The 24,612-nt window shown below is 48.4% G+C and overlaps 1 protein-coding gene across 9 annotated transcripts in view; it reads right to left on the bottom strand.

Moving 5' to 3' along the window:
* GRB10 (growth factor receptor bound protein 10) overlaps positions 1 to 24,612 on the bottom strand; it is a 203,291-nt gene that overhangs the window by 68,908 nt on the left and 109,771 nt on the right. For all 9 annotated transcript variants that reach the window (XM_003275021.3, XM_030795845.1, XM_030795846.1 and 6 more), the window contains 2 exons: positions 15,423 to 15,645; positions 10,711 to 10,852 (listed from right to left, as the gene is read on the bottom strand). In XM_003275021.3, the coding sequence (XP_003275069.1) occupies positions 10,711 to 10,852; positions 15,423 to 15,610 (330 nt within the window). In that variant the 5' untranslated portion in view covers positions 15,611 to 15,645. The remainder of the gene's footprint in view (positions 1 to 10,710; positions 10,853 to 15,422; positions 15,646 to 24,612) is intronic.

The raw sequence follows: 24,612 nt of genomic DNA, 5'->3' as shown, positions 1-24,612 counted from the left end.
ATAATCACGGGCAATTTGGCACCCTTTCCCAAAGTGGGTTCTGTGTAAAGTTTACAGGTGCTGTCTCTAAAGCACTTCTGTGATCACAAATGTTTCAGATGCTCTAGCTTAGCTTGAGTGAATAGGTAGGTTTTCTTTTTCTGTAAGATTTTTCAGATCCTCTAAAACCAAACGGGAAACGTAAAATTGCCAAGAAAACGATAGACGATGCCAAATTTCCCAAACTTACTGAACCTGCATGGTTTTTTAGCCCTCAGGACAACTCAGGCAACTGGCATTCTAGAAAATGAGAGGTAAAAAATGTGGAGAGGTCTCAGTCACCTCAGCAACGCCAGAGGAAGACTGAAACCAAGAAAACCAGACCCTACTCAAACCACGGAGAGCTGAGGGAGCCTAGCCAAGCCCCCCCTTTGAGAAAAACACGTCCTGGCCACCCTGCTGTTAAAGCCTTGGCTCAAACACAATGCTCACATCCACTGAGGCCCTCGAACCTGCCAACGCTCAAGGCTGGACACAGGGCTGCCCCCAGGTCGCTCTGGGTCCTGCACCTATCTCCCATGCTGAGCTAAGCAGCTGTGCAATAGTGTGTGTGCCCACATCTCTTCTCTGGGTAGCCCGAGTCTTGGAAGGCAGACGGTACAGCACACTCATCTCTGTCTAGAACCTGTCAAGGGCAGCACCTCACCTAGAGGAGCACATCACAGGACCATGAGGTTAGAACATCCATCCTTCAGTGGTGGCCACGTCGGAGGGCATAAATGATGGTGAGCAACGCAATGGGATCTGCTACATGTGTGGGTTTTGCTTGCACGGTTTCAGGGATTCACACATCCTCTCATAAGTAATTGAATGACATGCTGAGTGTTCACTTAGGCGTACTGAAATGCATTTCTGTCACCTGGAGCACTGCTGTGGCACACTGAGAAGACAGCTAGAAGCTCGGGTCCCGAGTCTAAACCCACTTTTTGTGATTTATTTGTCAATGACCTTGGAAGATGACTTTATCTTCCCTGGGCCTCAGGTTCCTTAGGAGCACAGGTCTCGTGGTCACTCCTGACAAAGGCAGTGATCACATGGCAAAGGGGTGGGGTACAGTAGCGGTGCCGTGTTCATGCAGTAAAGGGGCATGGGTCACAGCTGCGGTGCCGTGTTCACGTGGGAAGTAGGGGGTGCAGCCATCGTGCCGTGTCCACAGGGGAAGTGGTGGGGGGCGCAACGGCGGTGCCACATTCAAATGGGGAGTGGGGGTGCAGCCATCGTGCCGCATCCACAGAAGTGGGGGGCGCAGCCGTGGTGCTGCATTCATGCAGGAAGGGAGGTAGGGCACAGCCATCAAGCCACGTCCATGCAGGAAGTGGGGTGGGGTGGACGTCCTGCCACGTTCACAAGGCAAGAGGGGGAGCAGCCGTGGTGCAGATTTGACTGTCCTGAGCTCCAAGACACAGAGACATCGGCAGGGCCCCGCCTCCTCAGACAGAGCAGGAAATGGAAGTTTCCAGAGATGCTGCCACGCATCAGCGCTGGAGCTAGGTTCTGCCCCAGCACCTTCCAAGTGCCATGGGCAGGAGCTCCCCCTCCACACCGCGGCCTCTTGGTGCAGAGGGGAAATGGTTACAGGCAGGAGGCTTCCGTTGGGAGACAGGAGCCATGCGGTAGCAGAAGGAAAGGAGTTAAGAGATGCAGGTGTGAGGGGGGCCGAGGACAGAGAATTTTAACTTGAAAATGGCGGGATGAGTTGAAGTGCACCTCATGCTGACTCTTGCGTGGGTGAAGCCACAAGGCACCATCTTGTGATGGCAGCATCTTATCCATCCTGCCAGGGCCAAGGCCCCAGGGGCTGCAGACCCAACTCACTGCAGCCAGCACCCCTGAGGGTCCCCAGCACTCGGGGTAAACTGCAGTTAGGCTCAGGCCCCAATGTCTTCTGATCTCCAAAGGCACCAGAAAAGGTGACATGGGCAGACTGTGGAGGCGCTAAGAGTAACAGGGCTTGCCAGCGGGTGGAAGGGGCTAAAGGATGGAGGAAGTCCATCCTCAGCAAGGCCCACCAGCAAACTGCTCGGGACAGGCCCAGCTGCAGACACACATTTGCAGGAGAGGGCATTCTCTCCGTGCAACACATTCTGTGAAACAACCTGCACTGGGAGGCCAGGACTAGTTTTTCTCAGCAAAGATGGTCTAACACATTGCATGCAGTTAAAGCCTCAGGAGACCTAATTTTGATCATTAGTAAATAATTGTATGCACAAACCCTTATCCAAAGTGATTACTGTGGTTCCAGAAAATTAATTTTTAAAATTAAGCAGAGGGAGAAGAGCTGATTGGAGCTAAGACAAGATTTATGTCCTATTACTAACGGGGTTAAACTATGTGACTAATTGTGTTTAAATAACAAATGGAAAAATGTGCTCTAACAACTCATTATGTAGCTGCATGAGAATCTTTATTGGCTGAAAGAAAGTGTGGCCTGTCAAAGCCACCCCAAAGTGCCCAATGAGCTTGTCTTAAGTTCACAAATAAACAAGTTCCTAATAGCATTACTGTACTTTTTCTTCACCGGCGCTCCTCTCTAGGGTGCCCCTGGGGACCCCCCGCCCTCTTGTCTCAGCACCTCTGCACATTTACTGTAGGAGTCAGTTCTCTGCCTGCTCTTGGTTTCTGCTTCTTCAACATGTGAATCTGTTCTTGGCATCACGCACCCCATCAACTCACTGGGACCTGTGGAGTCAGTGCACCCCACACGTTGCCTCAGTTGCCTTTGCCACCACTTCACATTTCTGCATACCTGGCTTACCCACCCGTATATGGAACAGCTGCTTCTGGGTGACAAGCCCAACTCTGGTGTCACCAGCTGCAGTTGTAGAGAGAGGACAAGTGCCGTGACACAGGATGAGGCTGTGGTGGCTGCTGTCTCCAGCCCTAGACTTTCTGTTCTGCAAAAGCAACTCTCCTTACAATAAAGAACAGAAGGGTTTGGTTTTGTTTCTTGCAGCCAAAGGCATCCTGAAAAGCAGGTGAAGCACAGTGTCCCACGCTTGCCAGGAGAAGGACTCCCCACATCTTAGCAGCTGGTGTTACTACTGTCATTGCCTGCAATGTTGTGGAGTTGGAGTCTGGCCCCATGCCCAGGTCCTTTGTCCTTCTCAGTCGAAGACCAAGCCCCTGGCAGTCCCAGGCTGGTGAATGGCAGGAGGGGCAGCTTCCTGACAGTGGAGGTGCTGTCCTTAAAAGCCCCTGGGCCTCCTTCTCAGAGAGGTCTTCCTCTCGGATGGTCGTTACCCAGGATGTGCGAGGCACGATAAGGAAACCGAGGCTCCCTGATAAGTGGAATAGAAGTCTCCCAATACCTCCAAGGAATGAAGGGCTATTCAGAATTGGATGCTAAGCTCCTCCAATGCTTGCACAAATCCATCTTTCAGCAGCAAATGCCAGTGTGTGCTGCATTTGGTGGGTGATGCTTCAGCCCCAAGGCAGGAGGCTGGTCAGACTCAGAGTGTCTTCTCCAAACTCAGCAGGGTGCTGACCTCAGAGGTCTGCGAGGGGCAGGAAGAAGACTAAGGCTTTGGGCTCATCTAGATTGAGTACATTTCCTGCCTGTAGCTGTAGCTGGCTGCGTGACTCCAGCCAAAGTATGTCACCTTGTGGAGCTTCGGGACCTTGGTTTCACCATATGAAAATAGTCCCTCCCTTGCGGCATGCGGAAGTGCTGTGAAAATTAAATGTGTAGTAACCACAAACCAATAGATGCTAAAAAACAGGAAAATTAAGATTCTACCTGATAGAATCTCTTAGAACCAAAATGTGAGTCTTGGTCTAACATCACCTGATTCATCTGAAGCCTCTTCCTTGTCCATCTGGTATGCAGAGAAGCTATTCCTTATGCTTTCTGGTGATGCTCTTACAGACACCTGAGCTAGACTCTCAAGGGAATCTACTTCAACCATTACCAATTTTGCAAATTCTCTTCCATAACACAGATTCATTTGTTGATTCATTACATTTTCAGTTATCCCTTGTTAAAACATTTCTTTCAAAGGCCTACTCGCTGTCCCTGCTCCACAGGTGAGGATGACAGGGAAGAGGGCCCAGGGTGCGTCCTCAGGGCTGACGAGGAGATACAGCCAGCACAGCCTGGGAAGGGCAAGGCCACTCCTGCTGCAGAGTGAGATGCTGCTGGGACATTCCAGTGACAGGAAGTGGGACCCCAGGCAGCCCCCTCCCTGGGGATGCTGACAGGTGAAGGGACCTTCCCCCACAAGGAGCAGGTTACACCTCCCTGTACCTCTCTGGCCCTTGTTCCAGCCTCTGGACCCAGAGAATAGGAGGCATCCCTCCCACATGTGTGCTGTAGGAAATAGCCACAAGTGCCCCAAATGATCCTTAGCCACTTTCCATTTTCTCCTTTGCCTCCTGCCATACCCTCTCACCATCGAGTCCCTCCACTTGGGATGAGCGCCATGTGACTAGGGTCCTTCTCACAGGGACAACGGCATCCAAGACAGAACACAACAAAGCCACTAGCTTCTAGAAAACCTATTTCTGTCAGAGCAGAATGGTCAAGCCAGCCACTCAGGAAAGGTCACACTGGACTTCTGACTGGAGCCACGTGTCTAACTGACTGAACCCTTCTCTCACAAGCAGCAGCGGCTGCAGCTGCCATCCTCTTGGTGATACTTTTGTAGCTGCATGTGCAGGCATCATTTTGAAAGCCTATTTAATGTAATCCTTTTCAGATTTGGGCCATCATCCCAGCTTGCTGAGCCCTCAATGGACGCCAGATCCACTGCCCATCAGGGAATGCCCCTGGCATGCCAGGTGCAGGGAGACAATGCAGACACCACAGGAGTCACCTCGCAGGACACCACAGCCGAACCCAGCAGGCTAGGACCTGCCTGCCAGGGTGTCTGCTTCGGCCCACACAGTGCTTACAGACACTGAAATGTGCAAAATGTGGAGAGTTCAGGTTTTCAGTGGCAATTCTGATTTCTCTCAAAGCATCCAATTTTCTGGTGACACTGGTCCCGTGCTTCTGCTGGCCACGCTCAGCTGGTGGGCGGTGGCTGTGGACACAGGGCCCCTCTTCCCTAGCGTGGGCACCGATGCTCAGTCTTGCCTCGAGGAGCTACTTCCGCCCTGACTTCTGATGTCGCTGAGCTGAGACCCTCCTCACACAGCAAACAGCCAGGATCAGAATGCAGGAACCGAGAAGACCTTTGGGACAGCCCCCCTACAGGGTATCGCACCCACCAGCCTGAACAGTCAAATGTACCTACACACATGGCTCCCCTCAGCCTCTCAGAGCCTTCTGAACTTCACCTAGCACCTGCAGGAGGAAAATGGCACCCCACTCACCTTTCTCTCCTCTCCCATGACCTTAAAGAAGTACAGCAGAGGGAGACAGTCACCAGACCGTGGCGGGGGGCCAGCCCACCTGCTGGGGTCCTCTGCAGTGTGTGTGTGGGGGCAGGAGGGACAGCTCTGGTATTTACCCAGGATTGTCTGGCACCTGGACCAAGCCCCAGGTCTCGGAGCACATCCGCCTGTGGTGCCCCTCCCTCCCGACACCCGAGGCCAGCTCCAGGCACAATGCATGGCGTTTCCTCAACTCAGAAGGCCCTGGCGGGTCTGACGCAAAGAAGGACCACCGCGGCCTGTGTCCGCCAGGGCACCAAGAGCAAAGGGAGCCTCACCACAGAGACCCAGTGGCACCAACTAGACCGTGAGCCCAGCCTCTCCGGCCGGGGCATGGTGCTTGGCCTCAGGGCTCACAAGTCTTTGCTGTATCAATCACCCTTACCACAACAGCCTGTCTTTTCAAATGAGTCACAAAGCAGTTAAAAATGCCCTGTTGATTTTTACCACAAATATCCAGTTTCCTGAACAATGACTAATTTAATTTCCCCACCTTTTAAAGGAAAGAAATTAAACACTCAGAAAGGAATTCCTATGTATTTGTATTTCTGGTAAGTCAACGATGAGATATTATTAAACTTAAATAAATCAAATCACTGAATAAAATTAAATGCCATTTAATAAATGATGGAATCATCTCCACAGAAGCTATACCTTCCAGCGGAAGTCACTCACTGGTGACGAGGAGGACTGCTGTCACCTCTAACAGACACTACGTAAATCACGATTCCTCTATGCACTCTCCCGGAGCAAAGGGGGATATCTGCTCTAACATCAGTTTTTACCTTCTGTGAGGGAATAGGTCTGCGTGCTCTCTCACTTTAATGGTGAAGCCATAGAGTACAACCTCAGGTAAACGCAAGACCAATAGACTCTGGCTTAAATATTAACAAACAAGCCAAAACATTGCTGTTTTAAAATGTATCATCAACAACAAAATAAAACAGAAAGCCCAAGAAGTCTAGACAGACAAGTCCAAAACATCTCACACTATTTATGAGCACCCAAACACCAGTGAGAGCCCATGAGCCAGTGGCAGAGGTGTGTAGAAGTGCCCGGGTTTACTGGCTCCAGATTTCCATGCTTCCATCAAGGGTCTGACGGGCCCAGGTGCAGAACCCATAGCACATTGGACAAACTGCTCTCAGGGCTCCCCCTGGCCAAATGCTGAGCAGCAGCAGGGCAGGTGCCACCCCCCCCGCCACGTCGGGGTAGCAACGAGCCTGGGCGGGACCAGGGAGGTGAGACAGACCCTGCACTGCTTCTGTAGAAGCACCTGGGCAGGACCCCAGACCCAGAAGAGGAAGCAGAGCCTGGACAGGGTGAGGAAGTTGAATCCAGGGTAAGTGAAGGACAGCCAGGCAGGAAGGAATGAGTGGGCTGTCGGATGGTGACATCCCAGCACATGGATCTCCCATCAGAAGTAGCCCTCTTTGCGCCGGTGTAAGTCTACCCCACAGCTGGAGGATCACAGGTTTGAAACTCAGCTATTCCCGCCAACCCAGATGACTCAGGCAAGTCCCATGGGTACCCTTAGCAAACTCGGCACAGCACTCAGGAATAACCCGGCCAATGCAGGGTCACAAAGCCAGGGTGCAGTCATCGTGGAAGAACTTGGTCAGCCTGCCTGGGGCTGCTGCATGCTCTGGGATCCCCAGGGAGAGGATGCAAAGCAGCTGGGGAAGACCTCCCTGTCCTTCTAGATAGAATAATGGCTGCTTTCTTTCTTTTGGCACAGCCTGTCACATCTTAGACTACCAACTACTCCATCCTGCTTCCTCTCAGATAGCTCTTCACTCTGTCACCATCATGCTAAGCTCACGAGAGCAGGGCCCACTTTGTGGCCACCCTGTTAGTCTCAGGCTCTGGCAAAAGACCCGGCCCGTTGTAGGGGCTCAAGGTGAGTGAAGGCAGAGAGCTCAGAGGGAGGTGGCACTGGAGGAATCTCGTGCTGCTGAATAGGAGGCTGAGGGCTCTTCTCTATCCATGATTGCTCCCATGCAGAATTTTCCCTCCCCTCCTTCCTTTCATCAAGTCCTGTTGGCCCGCAGCCTTTACAGGGCACTGAGCTTGTATCTTACATGTCTAGAAAGGAGACACACCAGAGCTGCAGGTGGAACTCGGACCCGTGAGGGCCCACAAATGCTGCAGTGAGACCATTGCCACTCTCCCGCCCTGTCCCAGCACGCGGGCGGGGGGCTCAGCATGCTGTGAGGAGCACTAGGTCCACGTCATGGCAGTCGCTTGCTCTCAGACCTGGGGTCTCTGGACACCAGCATCTGATCTCTTATCGTATTACAGAGCTACCAAGGAGTCACTTAAAAAGGATAGAGGCAGGGCCGGGCACAGTGGCTCACATATGTAATCCCAGCACTTTGGGAGGCTGAGGTGGGCGGATCACAAGGACAGGAGATCGAGACCATCCTGGCTAACACGCTGAAACCCCGTTCTCTACTAAAAATACAAAAAATTAGCCAGGCGTGGTGGCGGGCGTCTGTAGTCCCAGCTACTCGGGAGGCTGAGGCAGGAGAATGGCATGAACCCGGGAGGTGGAGCTTGCAGTGAGCCGAGATCACGCCACTGCACTCCAGTCTGGGCGACAGAGCGAGACTCTATCTCAAAAAAAAAAAAAAAAAAAAAAGGAGAGAGGCAGAAGAAAGGTACTAATGCCTGTGTGGGAATTTCAGAAGGCTTTGGCTACACAGCTTGGGCAAGCATGATTTTTCCTTTCTCATGGAAGTTTAAATATCTCTACTTTTTCCTCCCCTGTTCCCTCCTTCATGAATCTGCTATTTAATACTGAACATAACGACATGAATGAGGAAGTTTCCAATCACCTCACTATCCCATTACCTTCCATAGATTTCGTTATGCTTTCTTCTTTTCCTATGTTAACTGAGTTCTTCCCCGTGAGTAAAGCCACTTTATATATCAGGTCCACTTTGTCAATTTTTCTACTACTTTAGAATCCTTGACTAGACCTTGGTCTCAGCATTACTTTCTCTGACTTGAATGAAGGGAAGAAGAACATCAGATTTCTCTTTTCCTCAAGCAAGGGGCAAGGAATGGAGCCAAAGCTCTTTGCCCAGCACCATCCCCCATGGTGATCCTAGATCCAAAGCCCTGGGAAGTGGCTGGAGGTTGTCCAGCACTTGCTACCCACTGTACTGGGAAAACACACTTTTCATGAGATCAGAAGTCAACACCAAGTACAGATAAAGAAATGTCCCTTCAAGCAAGTCGGAAAAAAAAAAAAAAAAAGAACAAAGAACAAGGACTTTCTACAAGTAGTTCTAGTTCTGAGTGAGAAACATCCTGCTCATTTCTGTGGGCTTGAGGACACGAGTGACACAGACACCAATGCCACGTTCTCATGGGGAACTAGCTCTGATCCCAAGAAAAACACCAGCAGGCAAAATTCCCCAGTTTCCTTGTTCTGCTTACAAATTTGGACAATCCCTGGGGGTGGAGGCCAATTTTCTTGCCAAAGGCTGAGAGAGCCAGATAATATTTTCATGGTCTTATTTTAGAATGGGTAGCTCTGTAAACAACCTCAGTGACAAAACCCACAGACAGCTTGTCTGGATCCTTATTTGAAGCAGAAGGTCACTGGCGAGGTAGACATCCCAGATGCACTTTAGACATGTGACAAAGTGCACAAGCCCAGCCAGTGCTGGCTCCCAGATGAGGGACACTTACCTCACCTTCTAAGTTTTGATAGTGCCATAATGCAGCCTGCTCCGGGGGCCTGAGGTCAGAACGGGACCCGCACTTGGGAGCCAGCGGGTATTGGAAGAAAGGTCTCTCTCTCAAGAGGGCAGACCTTGCATGGCACAGGACAGGCAGATTTGCAGAGAAAGCGATAACTGGCCTGTCTTGCTTGAGAACAGCAAAGGTAGGGAAGTGAGAGCAAGCAGGGAGAAGAGATGATTCAAGTAGAAGGGCAAAATAACTTCTAAACAATATGCATTTAGCAGAAGGAAAGTCAAAGCCCGGGGAAGCCAATCAACCTAGTGGCTGCAATCACAGGCTCCGATCCTGAGGCCGGGTCACGCTCAGCCGCACCATCAGGTCTCAGCCACACTCAGCTCAGCTGCTTATAGGGGCCTCCCTTCCCTCAACTGTGGAACAGAGGGAACATGCATACTTAATTCATACGGGATGGCATGAGGAGTAAATGAACATATAAATAAACAAAAAATCAACATATCCACCACTTACAACAAGGCCTGGCACGCAGAAATCCCTCACTCCATAAACATCAGATGGTGCAGTTCTAATGATCACCTCCACCCCTAGGGGTCTTCCTCCAGAGGCTGCAGTCCATCCTGGCTCACAGCCCTGCCAACCGGTGGGGAGGAACTTTCAACCCCTTTCTCTGCCAGTTTCTCTGCTAAGCTGACTTGTTGGCTCTTTGACCTTGGACACATTACTGAAATTCTCTGTGCCTCAGTTTCCTCACATGGGGACAATGGTTGTGTCCTATCTACTTCATGGATCTACTTTAAGTAGAAACTACAAGTTCAAAAAGGAGGTTATTGCCCTGTGTGTCCAATGGAAACTCTTCTGCTTTCAGCAGATCATATTCAAAGTCAGGACTACAAGACAGAAACTCTTCAACTCCCGTGTACTGACATCCAGGTGGCCCGGGTGAGCCCAGCATTTTCACACCTATTATTGAGCCAGTGGTGAAACTTTTTCAAAGAACGAAGATTCATCTTTAAACATCATTGTTATTATTTGCCATTTTTTATGAGACTTTTTCTAAAATACATAGATACATGGAGTTTTGATCAATAATGAAAAGAGGTTTAATTGGTTCATGGTTCTGCAGCCTGTACAAGAATCATGGTGCAGGCATGTGCTCGGCATCTGGTGAGGACTTAGGAGCTTACAATCATGCCAAAAGGCAAAGCAGGAACTGGCGTCTCGCACAGCAGGAGTGGGAGCAAGGGGAGGAGATGACACGCACTTTTAAACAACCAGATCTCGCGAGAACTCACTATTGTGAGGACGGCACCAAGCCATGAGGAATCTACCCCCAAGATCCAATCACCTCCCACCAGGCCCTGCCTCCCAAACTGGGGATTACAATTCCACATGAGATTTGGACGGGACAACATCCAAACTGTATCAGCCTCATAGGACAACAAGTACTGTGACAACAAGAAAAGAACTGAGAGAGAAGATCCCAGGACTTCCCACCCTTCTTCCCAAAGTAATAATCTGGCACATCTATGCAGATCCCAATAATCTGACATATCCCTCAGCCTGGGCTCCAGCCAGGGGCACACTCACCTGCTTTGCGGCAGCCTGGCTCGGAGGTAAAGAACCCGGCGTGAGCACAGGGGGGCTCCCAGGGCCACAGAGTTCAGGAAAAGGATTGGGGATGGCCGGCAGAGACGAGGTTCTAAATTGCTGGTCTTCCTCCTGAAGGCGCCTGGAAGGCAGGGATAAGTGCCTGTTAAAAGCTGCCATTCCCCACATGACCCAGCCTTACCACTGTGGTGATACACCCAGAAAGCAGGACACAGGGCTTCTAGGAGTCACTGGCATGCCCACATTCACAGTGGCATCCTTCACAAAAGCCAAAAAGTAGAGGCATCCCAAGGGTCTGCAGATGGATGAATGGATGAACAAAACGTGGCATATCCATACCATGGAACACTACTCAGCCATGAAAAAGGAAGCACATTCTGACACAGGCTACAACACGGATGAACCCTGAAGACATTATGCAGAGTCAAACACGCCAGTCACAAAACCAGAGACACTGTGTGATTTCACACAGTGAGGTAAGTGGCGTATTCAAACCCATAGAACATAGAAGGGTGGCTGCCAGGGACTAAGGGGAGGGCAACGGGGAGTTGCTGTTTATTGGGGAGAGAGTTTCAGTTTCATAAGATGAGAAAGTTCTGGAGATTGTACAACCATTGTGAGTGTGCGTTAATACTACTGAACTGTACCCTGAAAAAACAGTTAATATGGTAAATTTTATGTTACATGTATTTTACTAAAACGAAAACTTTAAAAAGTTACAAGTTGTCATTCTTAGACCCAAAGGGTATCGGGTATCAATTCTCTTCTTCATTAGGCATCCCAGGGGGGCGGGGGTGCCAAGGTTCTGTTGTCCTGGGTGCGTGCTCATCTCAGGCAGCATTCAGTGCCTGACATGGCATCAGCTCCAAATACCTCATCCGTTTGATCAGTGAATACCTGATGTGTGAAAGTTTTCTGAACAGGAGTATTTTCATGAGAACAAGTGTTTTTCAATGTCCTTGAAATGAGCATTAATCTAATCAAATGAAAATATGAGAAAAGGCTTTGTGTGTTCTCATCTGAATTATGCAATAGATGCTTATTTATATAAAAAGGTTGTTGATACTGAAATAATTGGAAATTACAGCTTCATGTATCTGTCCTCCCAAAGCCTGTGTCCACATTAGAAACACACCTTAGAAACACACGCTGAATCCAAACACCACCTCTACTTTCCTGGCACTTCTCCAGGGGCATCTGTTCCCTCCTCCCAAAAATGCACAACCCACTTGTCACACAACTATGCAACACACACACAGTATGATGAATCAGAAGCAACTGTGAACAGCAGAGAAATCAAGTTCAAAGTCAAAGTGAATGTCAAGTGCCTGGCGCCTCCCCTCTGTAGAGTAACTTCTGGCCCACACCTCCAGGGCACTCCTGGGCACACAGCCTCCTCCACCCTTCCTGAGGCCACGCGGCCCTGTCCACAGCCTCCTACCTTCAAGGAGAGGGGAGCAAACCTCACATTATCTTCACTCAGCATTTCCAATCCCTCCCCATGTTTAAACATACTTCAGAAACCCCCATCATAGGCTGTGTCTTCAAGTAATTTTTTTTGACAATTTTTACAATTTCACAAAATCAACAATCCGTTAGCTTTCCCGGGAGATTTGCCACTACAGAAACACATTTTGTGACTGTATTACTTTTTCTCTTTTACCAACTTTCCCTATTTTTAAAGGAAGATCCAGCTAACTATCCCACATAGACCAGCAAATGATGAATGGATTTAAAATTACGAGAACTCACATGGCATGAAGGGAATCAGTGCTGTGAAATACAGGAAAGCCATTCCTATAATGGTTTGACTACATGCCAGAAAGTTTATTTTTACTGTGAACAAATCCCACTCTTCCCATAACAGCTTCAGCCTTGGCAAGGCATCCAACTGAAAGGTCTGGCCATTGTCATACAGGAGGAGACGGATAAAATGGGTGGCCAGTGCCACTTTCCCATCCACGGCTTCTAGCCAGTGACTTCACCCCGAAAAGATAATCTGATGTTTTAGTGTCCACAAAAGCTTCTCTCTTTATTGGGTTGTTTTGAGCATTTTAAAAAGTCCTGTGTTGACTTTAAAGCGGCTCAGAGACATTGCCTAAGGCAAGACTAAGGGACAACACAAAAAGACAAAAAATCCCCATGAAGAGGCTCACAATAGAAGGGACAGTGACTATGGAGAGGGGTGCTGAGATTTAGGGACGTCAGGGATGGTGGCAGGAACTGCAGAGCTGGGGGGCGAGGTGCGGGTCCCTCTTCTCTGTGCCTTGGCCCACTTGCGTTTGTCTACAACACATGCATGGCCCTTGCACTCTCAAAAGCCTGGGTTCCTTCTCTGTACAGAATCGGCTCACCCGTCAGCTTTCCTATGTGCGAGGCCTTCTTGCCCTTCCCAAGCATCTCCTTTGCCATTCCCTGCCTGCCCCTCAGCTCCCTTCGGGTTGCATGGCAGCCCCTGGGAAGTTCCTCTGCAGCGTGGACCATGCTCCGTGGCCCCCGGTACCCAGCAGCCTGCTCCATGGCCACTTCCCACCTGATGTGGTGGGCCCAGTTAGCGCCCCGCTGTGCCTCGGTTTCCTCACCTGGGAAGCGAGGGTAACCCACACCGCCTCCCTCCGAGGGCACTGATAACAAGGAGGAGCTCATCAGCATCTGCACACAGTAAGCACTCGGCAAATGGCCTCACTTCACAAAATAATCTTTGGTGATTCTAGATTGATCTCCACATTTTTTTTTAATCCACCTGAAAGTAAGAAACAAAACTACTTATCTGAGAGGATACCAGTGAGAAGACACTGGGCCCAAGGAACAGCATCTGTGACCCCGTAGGGAGAGGGCTTTGCTGTCCCACAGAGCAAGCCTGCCGCTCCATCCCGGGGACTTAGCGCAGGTAGCCCCGGGGCACATATGAGCGAGTTCAGCCAGAACTCGAGGTTCAAGGGTCCTGGGCAACTACTCCAGCAGGGAGGCAGGCCTTCTGGCTTTCCAGCCCACCCTCGGGCACCTTAGCCATGCGACTGCAACTCCATATTCCCAGGCACTCCCCAAGGCTACTGTGATGCTCCCAAGAGATGCTCCCAAGAGAAAAACAGCTCTCCCACCAGACTTAACTCCTCAGGAGCTAAGCACAAGGGGTCACACTTCAAAGAGCAAAGTCGAACAAATCCTGGGACAGGCATCATTCAGCATCAACGAATATGACAAAAAGTGAGAAGTCAGAGGGGAAGCCGGGGTGGGAAGCTGGGGAGGCAGCTGACCACGGGCGCCAGGGCCGCTGCACCCTCTCCCCTCCATAAGAAACAGCTGCCACCTGGGGCAAGGTGATTATCTGGGCTGCAGAAGACCCAAGATGTCAGACCACAAAGAAAACTCTCAGAAGTTTCCAGAAGCAAGGAAGATCCCAGGAAATGAATGGAGCTCCCCGGAAGATGGGGTGCTGAGACAGAAGGCACCAGAACCCCATCCTGACAGAGGCCAGTGAGGGCAAAAGGCAGTCCCAGCAGAGATGGCTGTATGTCCTCCGCGAAGGCCCAGAGAGGCAGGCAGGGTCCCACGGAGCCCCACGCCATCCCGACTGCGGCAGGGCAAATGGGCGGATCCTTGAGGGCTGCCCCTGGCTCTCAGCTTGATTCTACAAAGATCTTCATTCAGAATGTCTAAGGTGCTCTCAGCACTTTCCCCTTCAACATGACCGTTCTCTAGACACCCTCCTCCCAGGCACTCGAGACAAAATCCAAGTCACCCTCCACACACTCTCTGTCTCCTCACAGCCCTGGCAAAATTCAAGTGCTGGCAAAACGCAGCTGCTCCTCCTCAGCAACGTGCTCAAATCCCCCCTCCTTCTTCATCCTCAGGCAGCGCACAATCATCTCCCATCTGGGGGCTCCTGAGACCCCTTCCAAACTGGCCATGCTCTGCCAACCCTGCTGCCCTCTACCACTGCCTCCACGACCCCTGGCAACCAGAACGCTGATGTCAAAACCCAAACCCAGCCCCTTCACACGCCTGCCCAGAACTCTTTCCCACGTGGCTCCTGAAAAGGGCACACAAAGTGCTTCAGCACCGGCCCCCATCTGCATCATCTCTTCTGCTCACAAAACCTCTGCCTCCATCTGTCTGAGCTCCTACCACCCTTTGACATCCGTTCAGAGATCCTACCTCCCGGGAACCTCCCTCAACGTCCCCAGCACGTTCCTCCCTCCAGCCTCCCTGTTTCCACAGAGATGTGCCTACCCCTGAATTAGCAGAGGAATGTGGCAAAACGCAACTATCAGGGAGGTCTGGGGTTGCACGACAAGCTCCAGGGGGTGCTGCAGCTGCTAGCCTCCCGTCCCTACTCTGGGTAGTGAGGACTTGGGGCATGCAATCAGCTCCATGGCTGTTCTTCCAATCTTTCCAGAGATTTTTCCTCTGGTGGTTTTCCTGCGTATCCCTCTACCTAGCATAGTGCCTTGCACATAGCAGGCACTCAATAAAAGGTACTGGAATTGAACCGGCTACAAAGTTCAACCCAAGGGCGTCACACCGCACACACTCAGTGTATCCATTACCCCATCAAAGGAATGTATCTGCCTCTTGATTTTGCAAGACCAACACTATTCCCCCCAACACCATTTAACTCACAGAGAGCAGTGTCCCTGCCGACAGCTCTCACCCTTGGAGAAGGCTCTGCCCATGAGGCCTGGACCTACCTGACAGCGAGGATGTGCACAGGCTGGGAGCGCTGCACCCTCTGCCTCGGGGACACCTGCGGCTGGACGGACCGAGGAGGGCCTGAAGCCCGAGGCTGGCTGCGGGCATGCTGGCCATTCTGCAGGAGGGGCACCGTGTCTGACTGCATGCTGCAGGCCGAGTACAGGCTCTCCAGGGATGCGTTCATATCGTTCACCAGGGCTTCCAGGTCCACATCATCCTCTGCACAGAAAAAGGCAAGAGCAAAAAAGAAACTTTAACAATGGAGAGCAATCAAACCCAAATGTACATCTTGGTGATCAGGTTCCAAACCTCAATCCTATTTTTCAAATGTTATGTAAGGGGTAGAGGGGAAACACCGAGACAAGTATGACTGTATGGAAGCATGCATATTACATGTATTCATCATGATTGACATTCCAGAGACAATTCAGTCATTAGAGCTGGGCTGCATTTCTACCTGTCTCCAGGGAGAAGCCATTCAGAGCATCTGCTCAGCTCCCTTCAGCACCTGCTTCTCTCCTCCCCACCCCCTCTGGTAGGCCGCACACAGCCACAGCTGCATAGCACGACCCCACTGGCCTGGACTCAGCTGACTGAATCACAGGTGTCTCCCAGGATCAGGACTCTCCCCTCCCTGGGATTCCAGAAGTGAAACAAGAGACAGAAACAGAGCAGCACCCAACACTGACACTGGTTCCAGCCCAGAAAGGTTAAGTAGGGGCTGACACTGTGGCAGGGGTTTGTGTGTGGCTGCTGCGACGACACATGCCTGAGGGCTTCGGGTGCCCACCCATCCTCTCGATTGGCCAGAGTGCAGAAAGAAGCCCATCTTCACAGAGGAAGCCATGGGGCAGATGCAGAGAGAGAAGCCACAATGGCACAGAGAGTAAGTGAGAGAGTGAGCGGCAGAAAATGCACTTTAAAAAGGGAGGAATGAGCACGCAGAGACTGTGATGGTTGGTTTTATGTGCCAACTTGGCTGGGCCATGGTGCCAGGTTTTAGCTAAACACTAGACTAGATGCTGTGAAGGTATTTTTTAGACGCAATTAACATTTAAACCATAGACTTTGAGTAAAGCAGATTGTTCTCTCTCACGTCAGAGGGCCTCAGCCCATCACCTGAAGACCTGAATAGAAGAAAAAGACCGGCCTCCAAAGGGAAAGACGGAATTCTGCCTCCAGACCAGAGCTGCAACCCTTCCCTGGATGTCCGGCCTGCCAGCCTGCCCTGCAGATTTTCGACCTGCTAGCCTCCACAGTGTCATGAGCTAAAACACGTGTGTCTCTCTCTGTATACAGCCTATTTAATGGGTCTGTTTCTCCAGAGAAACAGAGACCTAGGGCTGCAACCCAGCACATGGAGATGGGGAGGGGTTGGGGTGGGATGGGGAAAGGGAGCCAGGAGCTAGGGCTGTGCAGCCCGGCTCTGGGCAGCCTTGCTGCTCAGCTTCCGGTGCTTTCTAAGGCCTGGCTGCATTCCTGCTCAGGGAAGATTGGTAAAACATTCTTGCATCCATACAATAATTTTGTTGTTGTTGCGCTTAAGCTAATTTGAGTGAGTTTTGTATGTGTAACCCAATACATTCTAATAACATTGACTCCTTTTTTCTGCATTTTTAGATTTTTCACTTTTTGACAACATGGCAAATAATGATGGAAGCTCACATAATTCGTCCTCTCTTCTGCTCCCAGAATAGCTGCAAGTTACACCCACTTAAAACACAGGGTCACAGACAGCAAGACCCTCTTCCTACCAAAGGCTGCATTGGTAGGAAGGAAAGCAGAGACTGGCACTTGCAAACTTGCTCACCCTGCCCTGCTCCTACTAGCTCTGGGACCAGGGCCCGGGACATGGGCTTCCTATTTCTTAAGAGTCCTCAACTCTAACATGAGCTTAGCAATAGTGTCCACCCCACCAGGGGGTTGTAAGGACTAGGTTAGTTATTATCTGCTTTATAACAGAGCTTGGCACACAGTAAACAGGAAGACGTTATTTATTAGCCCTATTTCATCTATTTCTTACAAAATAACAAAAAGTGGTCGTTATTAACCTGGCTTAACAGCTGAGGAAATAGGCCTGGAGGAATTAAATCACCTGCCCAAGGTCACATAAGCGGTACTGAAAACAAGCTTTGCATCCCTCATTCTCTCCTACCAGGTGTGTGCTCTTCACAGAAGCTCCAGAGGGGCACTCTGCCCTCTGTCTCGGAAGGCCTTTGTTTTAAAGGGCTCCCCTCATCTCTCAAGGCTAAAGGGCATAACAAGGCAAGACATAAGGAAACAAAACAACAATAGGGAGGGACAGAGGTCCTGGGCAACCACAGTAGTGCAGAGGGGGTATGGAGGGGGCAGGGTCACCCCGGGGGTAGTACTTGGGCTTCTGGGGTGGGTAGACAGTAGGAGCAGGGTTTAGCCAGATCACGCTCAAGATTCTGGTGAAGACAGACAGATAGAAGGGAGGGGTGAGGACAGAAGGGAGGCTGCTGAAATGGCAGCGATGAGATCACTGAGGCCTGGCAAGCACAGCTCTTGCTGGAAGAACAGAGGCCGCATTCAAACCAGGGCCAGGAGAGAAGGCAGGGGCTGGGGAGCATCAGGCTGGAAGAGAAAGGTTGCCTTAGAAAAACAGGGGTCAGATGGATCCGTAGACGCGGACTGGGTGAAATTAGCAGCTGAGATGCAGCAAGCAGGGCCCTGTGTGCCCAGGATCTGTGTGGAAGGAGGGAAGAAGAGAGATGTTGCCATAGTTCGGGTTGTGAGTGGTCAAATATTAATCCTGGCCAGATATTAAAAGGACAAAGTGCTGAATCAATAATTAATAATTACTGCATAATCAATAATTAATCACAAGGAAGAACACTCAGAGTCAGCAGGCGAACTCTTGCTCATAGCTGGGGTGAGGTGGGGTGGCAAAGAGTTGGTTGGCAAAAAATCAGGACCCCTGGAGGGGCAGGCCTGTACCTGCCTGAGCTCCCCGAGGCCCAGAAGGCTTGTGGCCTTAGGGAGAGGAGAGCCTCACTGTCAACTGCTGGAGCGAAAACTGCTGTCCAGAGAACTCTGCCTGCCAAAGACAAGACCTCAGTTCTGTATTTATTGAGACTGCTGCATTCATCTTGAGGAAAAGTTATAGTGGAGACCACGAATCTGGGGCTTCAGGAACGTTCTAGAACGTATGCATCATGCACCCACTCATCTCCTACACTCCTATTTAGCTCACAGGGAATAGCCGCTTAATTGAAGCTCTGCAAAACAATTAGCACGAGTGCCACTCTTAATTTACCATATTAACAGTTCAATATTTCTATCTCAGTGGGCCATCTAAAAGTCAATACTGGCTAAAACACGAAGTTCACTGTAAGTATAGTCAGTCTTGGGTGATGCAGGTTGGTTTCAATGCCACACACGTGCACACATGCAAACATGTCCACACACATGCACACACTTGCACACACATAACACGTGTGTTGTGGGGCCACTCTGCCAATTCAATGCCAGGCTTTTATCCTGCTTTGGAAATAAAACAGTGGTACAGTTCCTACTCTGGGACTGTTCTCTTCTAGGAAAATAACATGTTTTCATTCCCTCTGGGGAATTTTCATGTGCAGTTATTTCTATGCACTCCCAACAGCCCTTGGCTGTGCTCCCCAGGCAGGCAGCTCGCGGGGTCTCCCGTCCTTTTCCTGCTAAGCCTTCTGTCAGTCAACCAGATCATTCCTGGGTCGTATCTCTGCAATTAGGTCAAATGCAAAGTAATTCTGTCATTATTCAAAGTAAATATAAGGTAATAGATGCCAAAATATAAATGCAACACGTGTCCTCAAAATGCTTTTACTCTCCTCTGAGGTGGATTATTTGTACAACTACTTTCTACTTTAATACATTCAATCATGAATATTTTCAACAAAGCCAGGTCAATCTGATAACTCAATAGGTTATAATCTTCATAAACTGAATCCAATCACTCTATCTGGATGTTTCAAACCTTCATACTTTCCAGAGCCATTAGAGCAAAAATAAAACTTTTTAGAAAATTTAAAATGCCATACTTTAGAAACAACCGTAAAATGTCCTGTGGGGTTCATTAGCATTTTATCTGTTTAGATAATAAAATCACTTATGGTTCTCTGACTTATAAGCTTCACTAAATTCTAACGAAGAGCGACAGTTAAATCTTCCAAACAGAGGTTTTAAAGGTTTGATTCAAAAGAAGACACTTTTTCATATTCTACAACAATTTTTTTTTAATTACTACATTAAGATACGACTGAAATCACACTGAGTTCTTACAAGCATCCCTATGGCGTTTATTCTGTCAGCTGGTCTACCTCAGTAAGGACTGTGTGCCACCTCTGTGCGTGTGGTCAATTGCAAAATTCTTGTCTGGTCCCATGAATCCAAGTGGATCAATAATCACCCATTTGTGAAAGGCCTTCTGCGATGTAACAGAACTGGGAGAAACAAGTAAACAAATGCTTCTCGCAGTGAATATTCAGATTGTCTATTTAATGTTAACTTGACACCGAAATATTTTCCATGGGGCTGCCCCACTGGGAGGGTGAAGTGAAAGGTGAAGAAAAAAATAATTTTATATATAAAATTGCACTTCACACGGATTTATAAGAATGTGTTTTCTGCACAAATATAGGCCAAACAACATGGCTGTCAATCACGTTATTAATAGTTATTTTCCTTCTTTAAACAACCCAATCCAAAACTGTGTATTAACTTTGCCCCAAATATTTGAGTAGCTTGTCTGATCTCAAATTCACATCTCATCTAGTTTCACTGTCATTAGCAAACTGAGGCTGGCTTAGTTTTAAAATAGATATAAACTCAGGGAAACACATTTGCATTGGGCTTATAAATCATCACAAGTAAATGTCTTCCATACAGCACCCTAGGTGTGCTGACTAGGAAAAGGCAAGGAGGACAGAGAAACTCTGGAGACAGAGGATTTAACTTCTAGCACCACCTCACCGCCTTCACCAATACATTTCTTAGTTTACAGCACCATCTAGTGTCTTCTTTACATTGTTTAGGGATTAAAGATGACACTGGATTCATTTTACTAAATGATCTGGCACCATAAGGACATGTTATTTGCACCATGTGTTTAGGACGTGTCCATTACGATCTCTTCTTCACAGACCTACACAAGCATCCATCAGTGTGCGATGCCTTCAGAGCTTTCTCCACTACCCTCTTCCTCCATTTTCATATGGAAGATATACCCTGTTAAGTCATAAACAGCTGGGGTGGGGGTACATCATTAAGTCAAAGCAGATTCAGTCCCTAAGAAAAAAATAAATGGCACTTTACATGAAAAGTCTCTAACACATGTGCAAAAGCCAAAGTCCTTACACTTTTCTATCTAGAAAAGAAGTGAAGGTCAGGCTGCAAAAGTGTTTTCCACTAGACCATGTTCACTTGGCAAGCAATTTCTGTTAACTTCTAACCAATTAAAACTTTGTGCAAATATAACTTAACCTTCTACTGAAATATCTTTTTGCACAACAATTCATCTTCTATTCTCATGTATTCTAGTCACATGCACTTAATTTTCTATATATAGAGTTTGGATATAAGTAGAATAAGAAAACCAGGTATTATACGGTTAGAGTATTATTCTCTATCATATTTATGATATTTAAAGATACTCAGCAAACAAAAAAGCAAACCACCTAACCACAACTCCAAATAAAAATACAAATGGAATCAATGCTTTATTTCACGGGTTCCTACACACAGGCAGGATTTGAGGCAGAAAATAAAATCCCTAGAATTAGTCTGTCCAGCAAATGCATATAAATATCCTTGTACCTAGAAAGAGCTACACAGACATAACTCTTGGCTTTCAGGGTTTACAAGAGAAACCTCCTTCTCCCAACCTTTGTTGAAAATGGCATTCTCTTCTCTCTACCCAGCTCACAAAAGACAAGGGGAACCAGCATTTTCAGTCTCTAGTGATTGAGAAAACGCCTATCAATAAACTGATGAATTTAACAATTTGTAAGACTATATGTTTTTCGGTTTTTCATTATGAACAGACACATCAGCAAAAGAGTCGTGGCCTATGCTAATGGGCAGTGGCAGGGCTCCAATCAGTGCTGGTGCCTATGGAGACTCAGAAGTCTCCACTCCGACTCCCAGGACCCACAGGCCACATGGGCAGAATCGCCATCCAAAGCATATTCAAAGTTTGTGATGACATAAAATGGACAAAAATAAACATATATCCTGGGCATAACATAGTTAGACAAAGCTAAAATCACAAGGATCCTCTCAGTTTGCTGAGGCTACACTCACTTGTTCCCTGATTACTATTTACAGGTGGTTTCTTAATTATTTTTCTTAGAATGTTTTTTTTTCTTCTCCTAAGACAAATGCAGGCTAGCGTATCCAGGAAGGCTGCATGCATATTTAATCCTATATCCAATTCCCTGAGGGCAGGGGCATTTTCTTCTGCTACCTTGAAACTCCATCCAGACCCTGCTCCAAGAAGATACCAACATGACTTACAAATCCAGGGCCCTACTCAACAATTCTACAGATAACACAAAATATGGAGACTACTGATTCTCTGCTTTCATAAAATCTGTCCTCTGCTCTCCTTAAAGCTACATTTAAATATACACATTCTTTCTAAATAAAGCACTACCCCACCCTTTGAGTGTTTAAGTATCTGTGGCTGCTATTTAGATTCAAAGCAACCAAGAAGCAACTGAGAGCCAAATCCCAGTCTACAACCATGAAGATGAGGCACAGAGCAGGCACAGCTCATGAACTGCCTGGCAGGGTGCAGAAGGCTGGGAGACAAGAAGAGGAGTCCCTCCACGGAGAAGCCTCTGGCTCTACCCCAAAGACTACCATTGGATATGCAGAGAGCCCTGAGCTGCATCCCTGACCCTTTTGGACTTCAGGCAAGCTGTTCCAGTCTTCCGGCCTCCTCTTAGTCCCAACTCGAGGGGCGATGGTGTTTATGGCTCCCAGGATGCGGCCCAACCTTGAGGCTCTCCAGACCCTTTCTTCTTTGTTTCCTTGAAAATGTGACTGTTAACAGTGGATAGAGAAAAATCTGTATTTTACAAATGAGCTGCTAAAATCATATCTCCCTTGTGGAAGGAGAGAGGATTCTTACAATGAAACAACCAGGAAATGATTCTGTTGCCAAAATAATCTGGTTTATGAGCCTCTTTCCTCTGTGTGCACACGGAGCCTGCCATGAAGCACTGAAAAGACTGCCTGGGCATCTGAGTGTATTTGAGTTTACGGGGCTCCTTCAAAATGCGAAAGTAAACATTTGATATGCTTTCTTCAAGTTTCCATTTGCATTTTTCATGTTTCATGGGGGCTGCACCCTTGCCTTCCATGTGAGGTGTAACTTCCCCTTTTAAGTCATTTTGCCCTAGCCTTCCTGCTTCTGCGCCTGGTAGGAGTTTAATTTCACCAGCCAGGGCTGCCAACCTAATAGAATTTCTGACTCTGGGTGTGTCAGTGCTGGGCGGAGGAGTCTCTGAGCCCCTGGCTGATGAATCCTGAGTGTGTCAGGTGATCCTTAGAAGAGACAGAGCAGGAGATGGTGGGGGGGCTTTGCTTTCCTTGGCTGGAGGCAGCCCTGCCACCCACTCAACCCAATGTTTCTGTTGCCCCCTAGCACTGGCCACCTTGGGAACCAAGATATTGGGAAGGGACCTGAAGGGCATAAGGGAATCCAGAGACCCTTGAGAAGGGATGGTAGCTCACCTCAGAACGCCTGGAGCAGTTGGCTAAACACAGCAATTTTAGGACCCCCTGACCCCTTTGTCCAGGGTGTGGCGAGTCACTCCAGTGAGGAAGAGAGTTTGGCAGGTGGCAGCCTGCCTTTGCATCTGTTTGGGTAGATTGCTAGGCTCTGCTCATTTTGGCCTACACCTCTGCTGATGTCTTCCCAGGCTCTGGGATTTAGGTGGGAAAAGTCATTAACGTGCCCTCAGGCAGGGTCAGAGCCATGATATCTGCTATTTGGTGTTTTTGGTTAAGTGTGTGAAAAGGATTGGTAACAGTATTTGAAAATCAGTGATCATGTCGGCTCAACATCACCCAAACAAAGGGATGACTCCCATTTTTCCTTTTTATCTTTCAGGCCTTTAGTATTTCCAGTTAAGTATTTGACAAGTTAAAAACCAATATATATACTACTTTGTTTCTGTACTTTTTGGCTTGTCATTTTATAGCAGTGGTTTGAAAAGTTTTAAATCAGAAATGAGTATTTATACTTTGGAAAATATATTTGAATCAGAGAGGAAAGGTGGCCTAAGGAATGAGATTTCATGACAGAAAATGGTTTTTATTAATTAGTAACTGTCAGCATATAGTTTCTGGTATAATTCAAAGGGGAGGGAAACATAAATCTGTTAAATCTCAATGCTCACACTGAAATGTTGCAATGGGGAAATTTGGGCTTATTCATATTCAATAATTAAATATCTTCAAAGCTTAGAAGAAATACAAATTTGTTTTTCTTTCTTTGTTCTATTTTTAAAAAGTAAAAGCAGGTATATGCCCCCCAAAATTGAAAGTAGGGACTTGAACAGACAATCGTACACCTTTGTTCACAACAGCACTATTCACAACAACCAAAAGGCGGAAACAGCACAAGTGTCCCTCAACAGATGAACAGATAAAGAAAATGTGGCACATATACACACAATGGAATATCACTCAGCCACAAAAAAGGAAGGTGCCTCTGAAACGCACTAGAACTCAGAAGAACCCTGAGGACATAGTAAGCCAGTCACAAAAGGACAAACACTGTCTGATTCTGCTCATGGGATCCCTAGAGTAGTCAAATTCCTAGAGATAGTGGAATGGTGGTGGCCAGCGGCTGGGGAAGGAAATGGGGTGTTATTTATTTGATGGGTACAGAGTTTCATTTTTGCAAGATGAATAGAGTTCTATGGGTGGATGGTGGTGATGGTTGTGCAACAATGTGAACGTTCTTAATGCCACTAAAATGTGCATTTAAAAATGGTAAGGATGGGCTGGGAGCAGTGGTTCACGCCTGTAATCCCAGCACTCTGGGAGGCCGCGGCAGGTGGATCACCTGAGGTCAGGAGTTCGAGACCAGCCTGATCAACATGGCGAAACCCTGTCTCTATTAAAAATACAAAAATTAGCCAGGTATGGTGTTGTGCACCTGTAATCCCA

The sequence above is a fragment of the Nomascus leucogenys genome, chromosome 17 (genome assembly GCF_006542625.1).
Source record: "Nomascus leucogenys isolate Asia chromosome 17, Asia_NLE_v1, whole genome shotgun sequence".
Classification (NCBI taxonomy): domain Eukaryota; kingdom Metazoa; phylum Chordata; class Mammalia; order Primates; family Hylobatidae; genus Nomascus; species Nomascus leucogenys.
This window is presented reverse-complemented; position numbering and strand designations above follow the sequence as displayed.